We start from the raw sequence: 21,295 nt of genomic DNA, 5'->3' as shown, positions 1-21,295 counted from the left end.
AACTGTGCAGTAAACAGCCCCTGCAAAAACCAGCAGAGGAGAAAGTCTGGAGATAGAGAAGCTCAGCAGGAACTGAAACACAGACCCAGGGGCTTTCGAGCAGCCAGAAGCAGAATCCAAATGACCCTTTTCAAGGCAGCACTGGAAAATGAGCCACGAACAATAAACACATCCAGCTGGAGGAAACAGACACAAAGAGGGACCTGTACAAACCCACACCGGTGCTCCCTGTCCCAAAGGCAGCGCTGCCAGGATGAGCACTTCCCAACTGCACCCTGAGCCATCTCCCTGGGCAGTGCTGATAAAAATAGCTCCAGTGAATTCTTTGCAAGGAGGAGCAGCAGCTCGGAGCCGAGCTGAGGGGAGGCATGTGGGCAATGTCTGCAGCCCCTGTCCCAGCCCTGCTGCCACTGCCTCCCGACTGGGTCACAGCAGCTGCTGGGCGGGCTTCACACCCCAGCATGACGGGAGGGTTAAATGCATCTGCTGCTTTATTTGCTCCTCTGGCATGGCTCTAATGCTCTAATCGTTTTTGTGCTAGTGCAGGACAGAGCACCACTCCTGTCCTTCCTGGCCATGTCCCAGAAACACTGCCTGGATCATTCCTCCAAGTGCTGCTGAAATCCCCCAGGGACACACGAGCCGCAGCTGAGCACCGCGCTAACAGGTGAGGCCCAGCCCCAGCAGCACCCCGGCTCTTCGGACAGTTTCTGTGGTTTTGCACATCCACATTGGATTAGACTGCAAATGAAACTGGAATTAGCAGGGAATACTGCAAATACCAGACAGGGCTGGGGTGCCTGAAGATGCAGCAATGACCTTGCAGCTAGAAAGAGGGGAAGAGTTCAGCTCTCTGCCCTCACATTTGCTTAATGGGGGAATGTCAGACCTGTCCAGTGCTGCCCTTCCTTCTCCAGGGTCCCCCTTCTCCCATTGATTCAGCAAACCCTAAGCAAGGGCCAACTGAACACCCCTCCAGCCCAACCCATTCTATGATTCTTGCCATTCTTGATATTAGGAGCTGTCTGGAAGACCATTAAGCAAAAGTAATTAATGAGTCAGTTCTAGGAAGAGTCTTCTGCTGAACTCTCCTCTCCTGGAAACTGGCTGTTCCACTCCCAGCCAAATCCCTGCTCCAGCATCCAGCAGGAATCGTTTTGTCCTTCTGAAGAAACTTAAAACAATTGTTTGTCTTGGTAGGAATGTTTGCAGCACTCAGAAGGGATCAAGAGAAAGCTCAAGAAGTCTTTTTTTAATGGCAACATGGTCCCTTCTGTGCTCACATCATGGAGGGCAAGGGGACACAGACCTGACAGCACACACCTGGGCTGGGGCTGGGACTGGGACTGGATGACATTTAAAGGTCCTTTCCAGAATTCTATGATTCTACATCCTGACTAGGACAGAACTTTTTGGCTTCTCCATTTGACACACCATCTTCATACTTGTGTCACCTCTCTAGCTGAAGCTTCTTTCTTCCCGCTCAGTCCCAAACCATCCCCTTTGTGTCTCTCCCTCTGCCTCCACATGCACACAGGTACCAGCAAAACTCTGCTACCCTCATTTGCCTGTAACCAGCCCACAGGACTGAAATTCCCTCTTCAGTCCACCTCTCATGCCACTTTCCCTGCCCTCAGTCAAACCCATCCATCCCATCCTATGGCTGTCCTGCCCTGACAGACAGCTGCACCATTCATGTTCCTTTTGCTCTTTCTGCTTCATTACTACATCACATGGAGTGTATGTACCCACTCCACTTCCACTCTGACACCCCTGGGGTGCCTGAGCTTTATAATACAGGCTCTGCACCTGAGAGGTGTGATCTAAATTGTGAAATAAGCATAAATCAACACAACTTGCATCCTAAAGGAAACGCCTCCATACTACTGAAGCAGAAAGCCAAAAAGAGAAACCATCCTGACTTTGCAGAGCAGCTCATGAGATGCCCCAGGCTTTTCCCTCTCAGTACCAGCACTTACACAGAAGTGGTAGCACTTTGTACATGCCCAGGCTGGATAAATCAGATCTTTTCTCCTTCCTTCCACAGAAAGGGCACGACCAGGCCATTCAGCCCACAAAAAAGCATCCTTTTCTGTGCAGTGCTTTAGGAGCACAGGCCTGGCAGAACTCCCTGCCACCTAACAAGCTCAGCCTTTATGATTACTTGGTGAATTTTTAAAATACCGAAATGTTATCCTCAGCTGTAAATAGCTCTGAGCCACTTGCATCTTTCACTGAGGGATACTTCCCTTTGGAACAGTTAAAGTGATATTAATCTTTCAGCAGACAGATCTGCAGCTGTCTTCAATGAGAGGACAACCTACTCACCCCAGCCCCACGGACAGGAGGATCTGCCCCATCAGTCTCTGCCAGCCCGAGTGCCCCAAGATCTGAGCACGACGAGGTGGGCAGTGGTCAGCAGGACCTGGCTGTGCCACCCTGGGAGGAGCCCGTGGGGCTGGCACAGCTCACAGCTGCTCTCTGTGTCCCCCACAGCCCCAGGATGCAGCCAGCAGCTGCCCAGAGCTGGCTACAAAGGGAGCAGAGCGAGCCAGAGCCTGCCAGCTCAAAGGGCTGCTGGCACCAGGATGGCACCCTGACCCAGGGACACTGCACCGCGGGCAGGACAGGCAGCTCCTGGCCCTGCTGGAGCCTGTCATCAGCACAGCCAGGCTGGGAGCAGCTTGTGAGAGCATCCACAGAGATATTTTTGGGAAAAAGGGGATTTGCAGCTGCCAGCTGGATGGACCCGCTTCTTCTCCCCCTGGTTTTCAGGGCCACTCCGCTGCTCTGGGTGCACATTGAGCGTAACCCCAAGGAGCAGGAGCAGGTCCCTCACAGCAGTACAGCCTTGGGGCTATGCCCAAATGCCAGTGATTTATTCCAGCTTCCAGAACACCCTCACCAAAGGGGCTCAGCAAATGCCCTGGGGACCCTGATTTAATTAGGTACTACTGCAAGATGAAAGGAGCTGGGTTATCCCACTGAACAGTGCATCAAAACATCTTTACAGCACATGTGCAATCAGGGTCCTTCAGCCTTTCCATCCATAAGAGGAGTGTGCTTTACCAGATTGCCAGATCCACCAGCATTAAAATGGGTGGAAAAGTCTGTGTTTTCACTCTAAGATTGTTGGTTTTTTCAACCAAAAGTCTTAGCAACTTTTAAATCAAATGTTTTTCAGATTTCAGTAATCCAAACCAAAAGAGTGAGGAACTGCTGTATCTGTTTTGTGGGGGATTTTTCCAGTCAAAAAAACAAAAGCAGATTTTAATTTTTTTTTTAGGAAATAAAGGCATATTTCTTAAAATCCTGCATTTGTCCAAAACCTCAATTACTTATCAAAATTTAAAGTTCTCAGGTCCTGTAGGTCTCTTGAGTTGAGGTTCACAGATCTGAGGCCCCGGAAAAAGAAGAGATGGAGCTGGGAGCTGGGAGGGCACCAGCCCATGTCCCAGGCTCCAGTGCCTGCAGCTCCCATGCACCTGTACCCAAAGCTGCTCAGAGCACCCAGGTCCCTGCCAGCCCTCAGTGAGGAATCATCAGGCTCTGCAGGAGCAAAATGAAAAAATTTGAACTGAGAAAGCCAAAGGGCTCTGGCTCAGCACCAGGATAAGCTGACAAAGATGCCCCTCCTCCAGGAGAAGGGAGGGTTTCTGCATTGCAGGCTTTCTATGTAAATTGGACATGTTACTTAAATACTATTTCTTTTTCAAGATAAGGCTATTTCACATTCCACTGAAACGAGGATAATCTCTGAGCAAAGCATGGCTGAATCCAATGATTTCAAAGCCCCTGCAAGCATTTGGATGGGAGTCAGAGCCCTCTTGTTCCACGCAACAGCAGATCAATTGAACAAGATGCTATCATTTTCCAGTCATTTTTGCAGATTAAAGTCACACTTCATTTTTCCCTCTCTGTGTTTGTAAGCAGTTGAGATAAGGACTTCCCACAAGGTCAGAATGAACAGCCCATTAATTCCACTTTCCCTGCCTGGCTGGCTATCTGAACTGTACCCATCCCCAGGTCTGACACCCTGCCATCCCATCGCTGCTGCTCTTGAGGGGATCCCTGCAGACAGAGCCTTCCTTGCCTCAACCCTGATAACCCAGGAAGCCCTGGGGAAAGATGTGTGCTGTCCAGCAGATGCCTCCTCCTTGGAGCTACTGAAAATGCATGTTCCCTCTTACCCTAATAAGGCATGAGAGTGCCTGAGGAAATTCATGTGAGGTGGGTGGAAAGCAGATAAAGCCATGCTCCCTCCTCTGGAGTCAGAGCACATCCCGTGCAAGGAGCACAGTGGGCCAAAAATGTGTCAGTGCTGGAGCTGCAGGCAGCCTGGATGAGGCTGTTCTGGGAGAGGGCTGGAAGAAGGGGTGAAGGCAACACAGCATCACTCACCCAGTGACACTGAATCCCTCCAGCCTCACACACAGCCCCCCTTTGTGGGGGGACACACTGTGGGTGTCCTGCAGCTGGGATGGGTGTCTGATCCTGGCTCTGGACCCCAGAGTTCTGGTTTTCTCCATCAGTCCCTGAAGCAACTGGGCTTTGATTTAAAAAAAAATCAATTGTGCTCCCCACTAAGGTTTGGAGAAGAAATGGCCACAAGGGCAGTAAAGTGGGGGTTTCTCCAAGGAATGGAATGGGGTTTGGGAATAGGTGTCTCCCTTGCTTATTTCCCTCCTCTGATTGATAACGAAGTAACTGATAATTAAAGAGGAATTAAAAGGAGTGAGACAGGACAGCCATGCTGTCCCCATGGCCACACCAGATCAGGAACAGAGAAGAACTCACCCAAACCCTCTCCCTGCATGGCTCCAGTGGAGTGAAGATTAGGCACAGGTTTGAAAACAGCAATATTTCTGCAGAGCTGGAGACTGATGTGCCACACAGAAAGAGTCCCAGCCCTGGGCTTCAGCTGGTGCAGAAATAGATGCCAGCAACTGGGTTTCTATTAAGCAAGGGTGATGAAACAGGATTATCCTCTTTATAAACACACCAAGCTCTGTGAGAAACATCTTTACTGGGACAGCAGCACTGAGGAGCATCCCCTCAATGCTGTGTCCTCAGTTATAGCAGAGAGCCACGTGGCTGCCCTTGCTTCTCCTGTCCACTGACTCTCTGAACCCTGTCCATGGAAGTTCCAGGATGCAGATTCCCATTATGGGGGCTGTGAGGCAATCAGAATTCCTGGAGCAGCCAGAATACCCAGCATCAAGGAGCTGTGCTCAGCTCAGGCCACTCCACTGCCTCCAGCTGTGGTTGGACTTTGCTAGAAGTGATCCTTCCACTGCACCCCATGGGGAGGTGAGGGGCAGTCCTTGGTCCCCCTGCACCTTCATGCACTTGTCATTTAAGCCCATGAGAGCTCAGGGTGACATTTGGGATCTTTGGTGTCTGCAGAAATGCTGCTCACAATTCTTGTGTCCGCAGAAATGCTGCTCACAACTCTTGTGTCCCTGCCTGCTGCTGCTTCTTAATTACACACCCATTCTTCCTCAGAGCCGTGGAGTCCTGGACAGAGATTGTGAGGCTGGGAGAGCACAGGAGGCTCAGTTGCTCCCTCCTGTCCTGGCAGGGCTGTCCTGAGCCATGGCTGCTGCTGCTGCCCATTCTCACAGGGTGGCCATGAGCATCCTGCCCTCCTCTGGCTTTAGACCTAAAGGTCTGGGAATGTGCTGAACTCCTGAGGTGTCTAATGCCTGTGCCTCTGGCTAAAAGCACATTTTAAAAACTCCTTTTACCTTTTTAGAGCAAACCCCAAGTCTGATTCAACAGACTTAAAATCCCAGTCTGAAATCTGGCCTCAGGGGAAGCTGAGCTGTGCTGTCAGCCCCAGGAGCACCAAGACCACTGTGCCCACCAGCCCAGCACTGCACTGGACACACAGTACCCCTCACCAAAGAGGTGTCTGGGGAAGATATCCTTTTGGTTGCCCACTTTCCCCACCAGCAGCCTAAACCCCCAAGAGCATTGGGGACGAGAGCAGAGCTGTGCCAAATAAAGCACCTTCCCAGTGGGAGCGGCGTGGGCTGCCCCAGCCCCAGCTCTCAGCTGTCACACTCAGGCCACGCTGATAAAGCCCTGCTCTGCCTGCCCTTATTTAGTCAGGAGCCTGTGCTGACTGCAGCGATTTTGGGACGTCATTTGCACCACGTTCCCCAAGGAGACGCTCGCTCTGCCCGGCCACGCAGCCTGCAAGTGCTGAGAGCAGGGAGACAGCCCTGCTGGGAGCACAGCCAGGCACAACAGCCTTGGAAAGTGATACAGGAGCTGCCAAGGGCTCTTGTTGTTTGAAGGGAGAGCTAAGATGTGCCCCAAAGTCATGGGTTTGGATAGAAAACTAACTTAGGCTTCAAAACCAGGCAACAGCTCACACTGAGCAATGCCCATGTGCTGGTGGCAGGGAAGCCACATCAATGTAATGTTATGCTTCCACAGAGCCCAGGCTCACCCTAATGAGCAAACCCCACTGAATCAGGAATTGATGCCCCACACTTCAGAAGAGAATATAGAAATTCCTGCAGATACCTATGTAATGCCTGACACTGGAGCTCTGTTGTGCTTCCACACAGCCCAGGCTGATCCTAGTGAGCAAACCCCACTGAATCAGGAATTGATGCCCCACACTTCAGAACAGAATACAGAAATTCCTACAGATATCTGCTCACATTACATTTAAACAAAAATAAATCCAAAATGTATTCACTTGTAATTGTACTCTCTGGGTATAAACCACACAGGGGCTATAAACTAGCACATGAGCACAAACTGGTGAAGCACAGCAGCCATTATAGCCTCGAATATCTTGCTTTTCTACTGATCCCGTGACATCCAGCAGATGTATTGAGGTGTTCCTGCCAGGACAGGCACCCTTCAAAGGATCTCAGAGCTTGGCCAGACCCGTGCCTTGCAGGACACAGGGCCAAGTCCCTCCATTGATTTTGGTCCAAGTCACTGGGAAGCACAAGCATGTGCAGAAGCACACCACGTCAGATACTGCTGCAATGGGACAGAGGTGGGATTTGCAGTATTTACACTCATTTTGTCCTTAAAAAGCACCAGAGAGAAGGAAAACCCCTGTAAAAGCTGCCCAGCTACTGAGCACACAGCTTTCAAAAATCAAAGGTTCCCCCTGCAGACAATTCTGCCCTTCCTCTTACTTTATTTTATTGAATTTTATTTTAATCTGTTCTGAAGAGATGAAACCCAACCATTTTCATGCTTCTTCTCCCTGTATTCTGTGGGACCATCCTCCCCACCCGACAGGCAAATTGCTCCCCAGGCACAAGGAGCATCAAGTACCTGGAGTACAGAGCCCCCTATTCAGTACCAGCCCATGTGCCCAGAAAGCTGCAGGGCAGCTCTTTCACACCTCAGCACGGCTCTGAACCAGCTCACTCATGGCCTGGTGGCAGCTGTCCCCTCCTCACAGTCCTGCAGCCAGTTTGTCTACTTCATCTCACAGGAGTTGAAGCCCCAGCTGTGATCCCAGGCTCTCCCTGTGCTTCCCATCCACCCCAAATTATTTTCAAAGGAGTCTCAGTCAGGATGGAGTGGAGGAAGGGGAAAGGTGTGACACAGCAGGTGCCCTCACCTGGCACTGCAGGAACAGCCAGGTCCCAGCTCTGACAGGAGTCCCTTGGGATGACAGCAGGGCAAGTCCTGCAGCACCACCAGTGCAGGGCAGGGCAATGAACCCTCATGGTGTGTGTTGTGTGTTAACCCCACATCCATCCCTGGCCACCCCTGGGCAGGAGAAAAGCCTTGTGCCAGCTGCCACAGAGGCTGCATTCCAAGATGCCTTTTCTCCTGGGTGAGGATTCACACTCCAGCTTCCATCACCTCCATCCCTCCAGCTGAGCCCCAGAGCTGCTGAGGGACGTGCCCAGGGTTTATACCCAACATCTGAGCAGCACCAATGGGCTTTGCATGGGGTGAAGCTGGCTGACCTGGATGGGCTGCCCCATGCCAAATGATTTCCACTGAAATAATGAAAAACAGAGCTGTTCTCTCAGCTGACAGTGAGATGATGTGCTCAGCTTCTTGCACAGCTGGATTGCCAGCCCAGAAGGATTCAGGAGGGAGCAGGGGAGACCAGGGCAGCGCTGCAGAGGCAGCAGAGGCAGCAGGACAGGCAGTAGCTGGCACTGCCCACAACCCTGGCTGGAATTCCAAAGTGAAACAGCACTGGGACAGGAGCTGTGAAGCAGCCTGGTGCCTCACACACCCTCAGAACACAGCATGGGAGCTTTGGTGACTGCACTGACCGTGGTCCCTGGCTGTCACTGCTCTCCTGCCCAAAGCTCCCAGCAGGGCACCCCTCAGTGCTGCTGGCAGCCCCAGCCCTGCACCCCAGGGCTCAGCACGTGCCTGGGATTCCTGCAGTGCAACTGGCCCAGGCAGCTTCCAGTGCTTGGTCTTGCTTTCCTCGGAATTTCTATCCCTAAAGAGCCTTTTATGGTGCAAAAGGGAGAAATCTGACCTTCCCCTGGCATTTCACCCCCAGACAGCAGGAGGCTGGATGCTACAGCAGTTTAGTTCTGCAAGGGGTTCCCCCAGTGCCACAAGCAAATGAAACTCAAACATCCATGTACAACAGCACAGGTGTGCAGAGGTAGCTGGGAATTCACACAGCTCACCCGCTGTGTCCTGATAATTAGTGTCTAGTAATAAATAAAATGTCATATCTTCCCCAGGAAAGGATGGGTGTAGCCTCAAAGGCATTTTTTTTGGGTAAGGTACACACTGCCATCTGAGGAGAAACATGAATGCTCCCTCTAAAAAGCTCCACCTCACAGTTATGAGCTCAGGCAATGCTAATGATAGTGCAGGCCTTCTATAAACTGTAATAATCCATTTTCACAATCTGTCTGCAATTACTCTGCCCTGGGTGTGGAAATTGAGGCAAGGATCAAGGACAAAGCAAAAGTTGTGGCAGAGCTGGGGTTCAAACTAAGGATTTTCTCCAGGAAAAATTATGTAGATTTACTCTCTACCCCAAATCTGAGGTGAAAGGAGGAGGGAGGAGAGCATGAGTTGGATTTACAGGTAGAGAGAGCAGCTCTGCCCTGAGCAAGATACACCAGGAATAAACACTGATGGCAGTGCTGAGTTAAAGTTTACAGGACAGACAGCCTGAATTCCCCTCTCCCAGCGGGTCCAGCTCAGCTGGAAGCTGTGCTGCAGGAACAGGACAGCAGGAACCAGGGGTTCCACACTGCCAGCCAGCACAACAATCCCCTCCCTGCCCAGCAGCCACACCACTGCAGGGGCTGCTGCCTGAGGGCTCCCTGGAGGAAACCAGCTTCCTTCCATGTCTTATTTCCTCCAGCTCCAAGGTTTCCTTAATAGGAAATTATTCCCTGGCTGCACTGGGGAGGGATGCAGTCCCTGGCCAGGGCAGCGGGCGCATTCCAACCCCTGACTGAAAACACTGCAGAGCCGCTTTTGATCCAAAGTGTAAATAGTGTATAATAAAAAGAGGTTTGTGTAAACCAGCCAAGCTCTTGAGGAGCAGTGTTTGCAGCTCCAGCCTCCTTATTCACACCACAGGCACACGCTCTTCCCCGGGCATGGCAAAGCTGGTGTTGGGCTGAGCCTGCCCTGCCAGAAGGATCCAGGGCCCCACGCCACCCCAGCCTGTTATTTTTATCCTAGCTGGCCCTGCATGGAGCTTCACTTGCAATCCTGCTGGGTTTTCTCCACCAGTCCCTGAAGCAACTGGGTTTCGATTAAAAAAAAAATCAACTGTGCTCCCCACTAAAGTTTGAAGAAGTAATGTCTGCCAGGAGGGTAAAGTGCAAGGAGTGTCGGCAAAGGAGTGGAATGGAGTTTGGGAATAGGTGTCCTCCTTCCTCTGGTTGATAATGAAGTAACTGATAATTAAACAGGAATTAAAAGGAGTGAGACAGGACAGCCATGAAATCTCAGCCACTGCCCAGCAGCTAAGCAAAGCCTGTGCAGGGTGAGGTTTTCTTGGTGAGGTCAGGTGAAACCTCAAGCACTGTTACGACCACATTTCCCCAAGGAAGAGGAAAGGAGCGAAGGCTCCCAGATCTCTGATCTCTGCCAGGTCAGCTCTGAGACTGGCAGGAATGCTGCAGGGGGAATGTGCTGCCAACACAGCTCGGACACAGGCAGGGATGTGAGCTGGAGGAGGAGAATTTCCCGTGCCCTTTTCAAGCAGACCCTGAAGCCACTCTTATTTCCTTTCTCCTCCATCCCAGGAGGGACAGTGGAGCAATTACACTCAGCTGCTAAAATTGACAACACTCGTGCATCCCACAAACTTCCCCGAGAGCCACACTGGGGGCTCCAGGGCCAAACTGTGTTCTGGGGCATATCTGGCTGCTCATGAGCCTGTTGGATTTATCACCACCAAACCCTCTGTTTCTCAGGCTGCCCCATCAATGCCCAGCAGCTCTGACAGCAGCATCAAGGAGCAGCCTGGATGCTCCCCATCCTGCTGAGTGCCAGGGCTGGTAACAACTCCTGCTGTCCAGCACCTCCCCTCTGGACCAGGGCTGCAGGGGAACAGGAGAGGAGATGAGAAAAAGGACAGCTCCTGAACACATGGGATGGGACCATCCCCACAGGAACCTGCGTGCCGGAGCTCCAAGCACCCACCTGGATGCCGCAATCTCCGACTTCTGCCGGGCAATGGCCGCTGCCCTCTGAGCCCCCTCCACGCTCCTGTCCACCTTCTGCCGGATCTTGGCGCTCTTGAGGGGTATCACCCGCTTCTTCATGCCCTTGACCAGGACGTTGTGGCGGTACTTGCCCTCCTCCTTCTTGCCGTCGGGCAGCGTGGTGCAGCCGTAGCCGTGCCGCAGGTTGTCCAGCCACTCGCCCTCGTACTTGAGCCCGCTGGAGCGCTCGCTGACGCCGAAGCCGGCGCGTTTGTCGTTCTTCCACTCGCCCATGTAGGTCTCGGTGGTGGTGGCGTCGATGTCGGACTCGAACGGGGTGTACTCCTCGCCCTCGGCGCCTTCGCCCAGGCTGACGGTGGAGGTGGCATCGCTGGCGGCCGAGCTGATCCCGCTCTCGCTCTTGAGGAAGCTGACTCGGCTCTTCTGGCTGGCCAGGGACGACTTGGACTCGGACTTCTTCAGCTTGCCCAGCAAGGAGCCCCTGCGGAAGAGCCCGCCCTTCTTGGCCTTGGCGGCCTCGGCGTCCGCGTAGAGGCTGAGGGCGAAGCCGCCGCGGGTGATGGTGGGCGAGAGGGGCAGGCTCTCGGCGTTGGCGGCGGGCGAGTCCTGCTGCGGCAGGGTGCCGTTGCTGTGCTCGCTGCGCAGGGAGGACAGCGAGGTGCGCAGAGGGGAGCGCACCACCGAGGCCATGCCGTAGGGCACGCTCTGGCGCACGCCGTAGCCGTGCCGCATGCCGTTGGTGAACTGGCCCTGGTACGTGCCTGAGGGAGACAAGACAGCGTGAGAAAGCCTGGCACAGCCAAGGGAGATGAGATGTGGGGCTGCGCTGAGCCCAGGCATGCAAAGCATCAGTGCCCAGGGAGCAGGGGACAGCAGCACAAGAAGGCACCGGGGGACACTCTGCAGACCCACTTACTGTACGGGATCTGGATTTTCATCCGGAGAAGGCAGAGGGAGGCAGCCTCCAGGGGTGGAGTTTGGGCTGTGCAGAGTATGGCAGCAGCCCCAAGTGGGCATGTGAGCTGCACTGGCACATCTGCCCTTGGCTTGATGACAGTCCCTTTGAGCCTGTCCCTTGCAGGCTGCCAGGACCACTTCTAGACCCCTGAGTCAGGATCCCACATGTCCACTGACTGCCCTAATCCCGAAGCCACATCTCCTTGGTGGTGACATATGGCTTCTCTGAGTTCCCAAGGTTTGTGCCATACTGCACAAAGAGATGGGCAAAAAAGGGAGGAGAGAAGCAGCTCTGTGTGGGGTTCCTTCAGCTCTGCCCCAGAAAGCACAACCCCACTCCTCCAGACCCAACTCGAGAGGGCAGATGGTGTCCTTGATGGCAGACACAGAAAGGATTGTGTTCACCATGGCCAGGGCTGCACCTTGGGTACAGGATCCTGCTGGGAACCACCAGGACTTTGGCAGTGACACCTTGAAGGACTGGGACACTGCTCCTTTCCAGATGCCCTGATCCCAATGGTGAGCACATTTGCAGGCTCCCAGCAGAGTGGAGACCCCACTCTGATTTTTCTCACTAGGATGTCAAGAGATTTAAATGAGGTGCATCAGAGGCCCCACAAAAAGAGCTCCTGAGAAGGGCAGGGGCTGGTGGGGCAGCCTTCACCCACAGCACCCACCATGCACAGGAGAGGTCAGAGCATCCCTGAGCCCAGTGGATTGGGATGGGATGGGATGGCTTCCCATCCTGACTCTCATCAGTCTATAGATGCAGTTGCCTCAGAAACCAGCAAACCACCCAAAACAAAGGCAGCATTCCACCCTGCTCCTGGCATTACAGGACCTGGAATGGGCCACCCCAGAGCAGCCCCCTGTGGAACAGAGGCTGCCAGCAGCTCCCTCAGCCTGGGGCACAGGCAGAGAGTGATGGGGGAGCACAAATGCCTTTGGAAAGGCCACTCTATTTCCACAGACATCTGTCCTAAACCTGGTTTGCAAAAAGCAGTGACCCACCAGAACACACATGATTTTGGGAGAGCAGGCACTCCCATGGTCCTGGGGAGGCTCAGCCAGGGCTGGGCTGAGATGGAAGGGGGTGACCCATCTTCAAGGCATGAATCTCCCCCCTCAGACACTATTACTGAGCCCAGGGATGACCCTGCTCCCCAAGGAGCAAATCCAGTTCCTTCTTTGGCGATCGTGGGAGTGCATATTTTACAGTCTCCCAGGCCACTTCTGCAGCATAATCTCTCCTCCCAAGCTTCAGGTTTCGTTGAAATCCTCTTTGGACCTGCCTGTGGAGTGTTAACTTACAGTGCTGAGGGCCAGGAAAGACAAGAAGTGCCCGAGTGAGCAGCAGCTGCTGCCCTGGGTGAGCTGCTCCCAGCCAGCCCCTGCCCACCCTGTGACACGGGGGATTATGGGGTCCCTGTAAACAGTTGGTCTCCCCCACAAAAATGTGGGGGTTCAGGTAGTAAATGGTATTTGCAGGCTGCAGCCAGCCATGGGGAGCCATCTGCCAGAGCAAGGGGCCATCTTCCATTTTCTTGGATGAGTTTGAAGCTCTTCTAGGGAAAAATAAGGAGAAATAAGCATGGGTTTGGGCACGAGTCAGGAGTCAAGGACCATGACTGGAGATGCCAGGCATCTGGGCATGTTCCTCACCATGCTCCCAAATCCCTCTCCATAAAATGGTGATGAGTCTTCCTAGTGCAAGCTGAAGTTCTAGAGACCCCAAAATGCCCCCATGTCCCTCCCTGGTGAGGTCAGTGCTCCACCCCAGCCACCCAGCCAGCGAGCAGGGCTGACACATGATCAGGGTGACATTGGAGACCTTCTCCTAGGATGGGAACAACTTCACACGTATCAGGCTGCAGCTGGTAATGCCTCCATGTTAATTCCCTGGAAAAGGAACTCTGGAAAATCTTGCAGGTTAAGGGGGTTCACTCACTCCTCGGGGGTCAGGTCAGAGCAGCTGCTGCACTCCAGCAAATCCCCCTCTGTCCCCCTCAACAGCACCAGAGGCAGCTGGGTGGGAGAGCCACCAATGGGTCTCCAGGGAGCAGGGATGGAGTGCCACCCTCAGTGCAGGGTTCAGCTCTGCAGGCTGCTCTCTGCTCCCTGATTTCAGCCTGCACAGCACCAACACTGCCCCTGTGACCAGAGCTGCCAACCCTGCCTGGACGAACGCAGGGCACGGACACAGTGCTGCCCACGGCTGCCCAGCCAAGGCAGGGGCAAGCAGGCACTGCCATGTCCCTGTCGTGCTGCCATTCCTGCCCAGCTGAGGCTGTGTGCCAGGGCAGGGCCATAAAGCAGCCCTGGAGAGGAGCCAGAGGCGGCAGGGAGCGGCTGGAGGCGCCGGCGGCCGTGCGTCAGGGCACGCAGGGTGCGAGCACAGCCAAGGCCTGCCTGGCCAGCACGGCCCAGGGCAGGCACCTCACTGAACGTGGGCTCTGCAAATCCCCCTGCAGCAGGGCTGCACATCCTCAGGCCAGACCCAGCACAGCCCAGATCCAACACTGCCCAGGGCAGGCACCTCACTGAACATGGGCTCTGCAAAATTCCCCTGCAGCAGGGCTGCACATCCCCAGGCCAGACCCAGCACAGCCCAGATCCAACACTGCCCAGGGCAGGCACCTCACTGAACGTGGGCTCTGCAAAACCCCTGCAGCAGGGCTGCATATCCTCAGGCCAGATCCAGCACAGCCCAGGGCAGGCACTTCACTGAACATGGGCTCTGCAAAATTCCCCTGCAGCAGAGCCGCACATCCTCAGGCCAGACCCAGCACAGCCCAGATCCAACACTGCCCAGGCAAGGGGGCACAGCAGCACACAGAGCTGTCAGCCAGGCTGCCACGGGCTCACACATGTCTGAGGTTCTGTAAAAATAATTTAAAAGCAATGGATGTGGAATAAATCTCTATCTAGGATAGGGAACCCACTTCCCTGCCTCCCCAGCCCTGGTGATTCATCAGGGCACTGGGACACACACCTCATCTCATCAGAGTGTGATTAGTGGGGGACAGAGCCCAAATAATCCTTTGTTGGCATTTTTATTTGTCCTAATACAAAAACCACTGGCTCCTGTGCAACCCCCAGGAATACAATTCATCACCTCTGCACAGCAGGTGATGCTGCCTGGGTAACTTCATAGGATGGGAAGGACTAAACTGTGGGATCAATAGAAATTACATCCCTGCAGCCTTCACCCCCAAACACTCCCAAGGGGTGGGAGCAGCCCCTGCTTCACCCCAGCAGCAGGATGGGACTGTGCACAGCTCCATCCAAAGCAAAAGCTTCAGCTGCCAGCGCCCTCCAGCCCAGCAGCACCATCCCATCACCAGCAGTGACACACTTCCCCTTCCCAGCCTGTCTCAAGGCTCCCATATAATTAGTGATGAATGTAAATAATACAAACAACCATGTAAATAATGCAAACAGCTCAAATCGCTTCCCTGCCCTACAGTCCCCTGCTGTCACCCAGATACTGCGATGACAGGCAGGGTGGAACTCGGTGTGAGTGGCCAGGGACATTTAAATGATGCACAGCACCATGTGCAGGACAGGCCAGCAAAAACAGAGTGCTGCCTTGTGGTGCCAGCAGTAGTGTCTGATGGGTTCTGCTGGAGAAGAAAAGCAAAGAAAATCACATAGAGGGGTAAAAAAAATCCTATATTAATTAATATTTTATATATATTAATAATATAGACAGAATATGTATTAATATATCATATATTAATAACAATAAATAATATATATTATAATTAATATATAACTCCTATATTAATTAATTTATATTACTATATTAACTCATGAATCACACTCGGCCGGGCAGGAGCTTTGCTACAGAGGCAGCAGACAAAAGCCAGCACCATGGTGGCTCTCCCAAGCCCCTTTCCTTCTTTCCCAGCCACAATCCCATGGATGCTCCTTCTGTCCTGGTCCAGGCCCCCTTCCACTGCACTTGCCCTGCCACAGGGAAGAGTTGTGCTGCTCCCTATCACCCATTTCATTTCATCTCCCCAGTAAAGCACTTCTGCATTTCTTTTCTCCTCTTCTGTGGTCTTGTGATCACTGACTGGTCTAATTGTTTCCTCGTGGTTAATTGACACCACTGTTTTCCTCAGCACCCTAGAGAACAAATTGCAGCATCAAAAATAAGTTGGTTTTAGGCTGCACTGATTGCAAATGATGTTTTTTTCCCCTCCATAGATATAAGCAGTTATCTGTGCAGCAAAGACAAGCTTTGGGCTGGACCATGGGTATGCAGCATGATTCAGTGAGCAGTTTTTCTGCAGTAAGATTTGACTCAGGGTTTTGACTCACAGTCAAATGCACAAAAGTATCCAAAAAATGAGGTCTTCCTTGCAGCATGGACAACTCACAGGGCAAAGCCAAATAACTACATGTTTACTCATAGCTTATGTTGCAGAACAATGAGTTCCTTCATGCTATGCCTTCCACAGCCCCACTCACTGCTTCAGCCAGAGCATTTCTGCTCCTCTAAAGGGCTCTGAGCTCTCACCTGGTGACAGCAGCACACAGAGTATATCCAGCTTGGACACACAGAGATGTATCAGAATGTCACTGTGTCTGCACAGCCACACCAGGAGCTCTAAACCCCTTGGCTGATTTCAGCCTCTTTAAAGCCATCAGTCTCCCATAGCTTCCACAAAAAAGGGCTTTTGGCAGTGGGGAGAAAAGCAAATAATTCACACAGTGCCTGGGCTAAACTATACCATGACCCTGGTTCTTACTGGAAACCAAAAATCTACACGGGATTTCAGAAAGCTTCACTCCAGATTTGGGCTTTTTTAAAATCTTGGCCAGACACAAGATTCAAACACAGACAGCCCTATAAGTATATTTTAAGTGTATTTTGAAATGTAAATTTTTATGTATGTCTATATATATATATGTATATATAAAAAGTTAAAGTCTATTTTAAAACATCAGAATCAGCTACATTTCCCTGAAATCTGCAAACAGTCCAACCATGACCTAAAGTTTCTGACGACCTGGCAAGGGCTGCACATTCCCAGAGCCCTTTTCCTCGTGTGGCTGGCTTCCAAGGGGCTTGGGAATCATGTCCCCTACTCCAGGGACAGCAGATATCCAAAGCCTTTCCAGATGTTTATCTTGGCAACCTCAAATTCAAACATTAACAGGTCCCATTAGCAGCCTGGCCACATCAGGATCTTGCAGGTGGTTTCTGTGTGCAGGTGAGGAGAAAAAACAGGAAAAGGTCTTGCAGGTCAGTGGGACCATCCCACCCCTGTCCTTCAGGTGTGGTGCTGGATGGTGATCCCTGACTGCAGTTTTATCCATGTTGCTGTGCCATCAGAGAAGCTCTTGTGTTGAATGAACAGCTCAGATCAGCCAGGCTGTGATGACCCAGCACACAGAGCAGCACTGGGCACCCCAGCACAACCCTCGTGGGGCTGAGCTCAGTGCTTTGGCAGGGCACGTCTCCACGGATCAGGGCTGAAGTGCCAGCCCCCAGTGGCACCAGGGGCCAAGCAGCTGGCACGTTCTTGGGTGAGGGACAACACCCCGGGGAGCACTGTGCTGACAGAAGCAAGATATTCTATATCCCTGCAGGAGAGAGCACTGGCTCATCTCTCCCACTCTTCTGTCCCATATCTAACCAAACCCCTATGTCAAGTCTTACCCCTCAAAATTCTCCCCCAGAACATTAACTGGAATTCCAGCAGCCCTTCACCCTTAGAAGGATTTGCATTTTAGGAAGCAGCAAGGAAACAAATTCACAGGAAACCTTGACATCTCCAGAATGAAATTCCCAATGGCAGCTGCTGCTGACAGTTACCTGATTGCTGCTCTTTACTCATCACAGCACCACTCCCATGTCACCTACTCCTCTTATGGCCTCACATGAAGGTTCTGTGCACACAATCTGCACCCATTAAACCATTCCATGGCCACAGGAGAGAACGGGGGAAAAATTTAAGGAGCTGGAGGGATGTGTGTCAGTTCGTGTCTGTACCTACAACATCCAAGGGCATAAGGAAAATGGGTGAACTTCAAGACTAAATTCTCAATCTTAAAGTTAGCCACAAGCCCAGACAACTCATTGAGAAATATTTATGAAAAACGTAGCCCTGAAAGCCAGTCTTGAATTAGTCCATTTTTCTAATATCTATAAATGTGATGCTTTTCATTCTGAGGATTCATATTAAATTTGGTTTATAAACAAACTCCAATGCCTGTCCTAGATAATTATAGATGCAATTTTGATCCATATTTTAAAAGGTATTTCTTTCAAATCACCCTCTCTATTTAGCTATCCTAAATGTGGCAGCCCAGAACATTACAGTGCTGAAGAGCTACTAAATGACTTTCACAGAAATTCTTGCAATGTTTCTAACCCCAGAATTGCCACTAATGCAAGAACACAATTAGACTGAGCATTTACAGAGCACAACAAATATCTGACTACACGGTGCAGCTGTATAGTAGTGGAGGTTGAAACCTCCCAAATAACCAAAGGGATTTTGGGCAACATGTGTGGCTACATATTCTAAACAGCTTAGACAGACTCAATCAAAACTCTTTGGCAAAGCAGATGTGCAGGCAGCCCGTCAGAGGCATGCAGGCAGTGTTGATGCATAGGGAAGGCGTGCTGGGATGCTGTGGGTGGCTCATATCCGACAGGAGAACATTCACAACTCGCTGCTGTGCTGCACCAGCTGGGGATTTCTGGGCTGGTTCAGCCAGAAGCTGCAATAACCATTCCCTGTGGAACCAGGAGTCAAAGACTACACACAATCAAGTTGGTTGGTGTTAATTGCCAAAACAGACACTTAAGGGCAGCTTGGGGCAATGCTCCTGCTGCTCCTCCCTCACGTCCACAGAGAGCTGCGCATTCTGTGCCCAACTGGGAAAATCAGGGCACGCACACATGGATGAGATGGCTTCAGCCCCAGCTCCCCTTTTGACTGAAGCACCCCAATGGCTCATTGTAGAACACTGTGCCTGTCTAGTGGGAACAGGACCAGGTCAGCCCTTTGGCAGAGCCAACACGCAGCCTCTGTTGTCCCGGGCTGGGTGTGACACTGTTCATCCCCCTCCCGTTCTCTCTGGAGCCACCTTACCTCCGTCAGCGTAGGTCTCGGTGCCGTAGCCATCCTGCAGGCCATTGTTCCATGTGCCCTCGTACTTGGCTCCGCTGCTCATGCTCTGCCTGGCGCCGTACCGTCCCTTAAAGCCATGGGTCCACTCTCCTCTGTAAACCCACCGTCCTTTGGTCTCGATTCCCAGCCCGTGCCTCTTGCCTTGGGACCAGTAGCCTTCGTAGGTGTTGCCGCTGGGCCACGTGTAGATGCCCACCACCTCGAAGCCGTAGTTCCAGGAGCCCGAGTACTCGCCCTGGCCCTTGGGGCCGGTGCAGATGCCGTGCCCGTGGGCTTTGCCCCCCTCCCAGCCCCCGCAATAGGCGCCTCCATCATCGAAATCAAACCTGCCGCCGCTCATGGTGCCCTGCGGTGCCCCTCAGCCGGGCAGCGTTCCCAGGGGCAGCGCTCCGGGGCTCCCGCATCCCCGGAGGGAACGGGATGGGCGCCGACAGCGGCCGCTCCTGCCTCGCCTGGCCCGGCCGAGGGGCTGGGGCACGGCAGGAGAGAGAAACTGGACGAGAGGGAGGGGAGAAGGGCGGGCCGAGCTCCAGCCCCCCCGGAGGGGCAGCGGCTCCGCGCCGGTCCCTGCCCCGCGGGCACGGGCATGGGCCGCCCGGGGAGCCGCCCCGCCTAGAGGCAGGGATGGGGGTCCCGATCCCCGCGGCCGAGAAGGGATGGGGGTCCCGAGCCCGCCGCTCTCCCCCGCCCGGCCGCCGCCGCCCGCCCCGTCCCGTCCCGCTCTCCTCCCCCGGCGGGAGAAAGGTCAGCGCTGCCCTAACAAGGCCATCGGATCCCAGGAGCTGCTCCCAAAAATAACCCCCCTGGAGCCCGGCCCCCGCCTCGGGGCCCTTTTATGAAGGAGGGGAGAGCCACATCCCACCCCCCCGCCGTCCCCCGCCCCGGGCAGGGATCCAGGCGGAGAAGAGGCTGGGAAAGTAAATGTCTGCTTAAAATAGAGCCTGGGAAGGGGCCGCCGCTCCCCCGGGCCGGCAGCCGCGGTCCCGCTCCGCCGGAGCCCCGCGGGATGCGGGGACGGAGCGCCCGGGGCCGGGACACTCACACCGGTGTACCTGAGCACAGGTGGAACAGAGAGCACAGCCATCACCGAGAGCGGCCAACAGCCCGCTCAGCCCCTCTGCTACTCCCAGAGCGACCTTCCAGAACTGCTTTAGGGCAGTGAAAGACGTTCAGCAGTAGTCATTTACCCCTCTCTCCCAAACAACAAAATCCCCAAATTTCCTTTGGTTTAACAGCCAGCAGCATAATTCAGTCTGTGTGTGGAAAAGATGGCAGACGACTACAGACACAGGGAGTAGTGACAGGACACCTGATGTATAATAATGTCATCAAATAGATGGCAGAGGACAAGAATTGAAAGACCAGCTAACAGGCTAATCCAAGTCCTCTCTTCTTCCAGCACACCCATCCCACTCCTAAAAAGACACTGTCCCAGAAAAAACATGGAGAAATTACCCTCCCTTACTGACCACCAAGCTGAGAAGCTGCAGGAGCTGTGGGGTGTTATCAGCCCTTGCCAGGGGAGATCCCAAAATCCCACCAAAGCTGCCACAGACAGTGGGGGGTTCAGGCTCAGTTTTTCCACTTTCAATCTCCACATTGGCATTTCTAGGAAGAAAAGGCACAGAGGAAGCACACAATATATAACTGCAAGAGAAACTGTGTATGGACAGCACATAAACACAGAACACCTGCAGGCACAGGTGAGAAGGACCAAGTTAGAAAGTTAATTACAAAGGGCTTCACTTTTATTCAGCCACAGGAAGGAATGAGCTCTTTGGTAACGGATTCCAACATGACTCAAAAGTGCCACTTGGCAGAACCAGCCCTCTAAAGTCTTCCTTAAAAAAAGGTCAGATTTTGAAATTGGCTCAAGTAAAATTTTTTTGTTGTTTTAAACTAAGTTTTTAGACTGCTTAGGCAAGTTTTCAAGGTTCTTGCTACATGATTAAAGGCCATAAATTCACATTTTCTCAAAGCAAAACCAGAAGGTTTTGCTTTATGGTTTCTGTGAAGACCAAAACATCTGAAAACAACTTGTGGTAACAGAAGAGAAAGCGTTAAGGCAGCGGTTGCAGCAACTCATGGGCTTCTATTCCACGGTGTTCCAGCACTCACAAGCCCAAAGATGTCGTAACTGTCCCAAGAGGATGCCAAGTTCAGGACTATGTAATTATTTACTTAGCAACTTTTCCTAATTGCACAGCACAGTTGTGAACTGATTGCACACTTTGTTTAAACATTAATAACTTATGCAGATTTTGGTATTTAAAGAGCTTTTGTTGACCACCAACAAATGCACACAAACTTCAGAAAGCACTGACAGTCTGTGTGCACAAAGGCACCACACAGAAATAAGAGGCACCAAGGAAATAAGAGCTGCTCTTATTTCTTCGTTTTGGCAGAAAAATTCCCATTTTCCCTGAAGACTGAGCCTGCTGCAGCAGCCAGCCCCAGCCTGGGGCTGACCTCTAGTGGCACTGCTCATACCTTCTTAGTCTGCACCAGCTCACATTTTTCTACTATTTTTAC

The 21,295-nt window shown here is 52.6% G+C and overlaps 1 protein-coding gene across 3 annotated transcripts in view; it reads right to left on the bottom strand.

Moving 5' to 3' along the window:
• The window catches only part of JPH2 (junctophilin 2), a 31,708-nt gene extending 12,386 nt beyond the window's left edge, over positions 1-19,322 (bottom strand). Inside the window, exons 1-2 of one of the 3 annotated variants that reach the window (XM_063172263.1) lie at positions 18,725-19,318; positions 10,633-11,416 (exon numbers count right to left, since the gene is read on the bottom strand). In XM_063172263.1, coding sequence (XP_063028333.1) covers positions 10,633-11,416; positions 18,725-19,103 — 1,163 coding nt within the window. In that variant the 5' untranslated portion in view covers positions 19,104-19,318. Of the gene's footprint in view, positions 1-10,632; positions 11,417-14,050; positions 15,233-15,407; positions 18,367-18,724 lie in introns of those variants that run through there. The other 2 variants (XM_063172264.1, XM_063172265.1) reach the window with 2 other exon arrangements.
• Between the last annotated feature and the right edge of the window lie 1,973 nt (positions 19,323-21,295).

The sequence above is a fragment of the Melospiza melodia genome, chromosome 19 (assembly GCF_035770615.1).
Source record: "Melospiza melodia melodia isolate bMelMel2 chromosome 19, bMelMel2.pri, whole genome shotgun sequence".
Lineage (NCBI taxonomy): Eukaryota > Metazoa > Chordata > Aves > Passeriformes > Passerellidae > Melospiza > Melospiza melodia.
The sequence above is the reverse complement of the archived record's forward strand: the minus strand, read 5'-3'. Positions and strand labels throughout refer to the sequence as shown.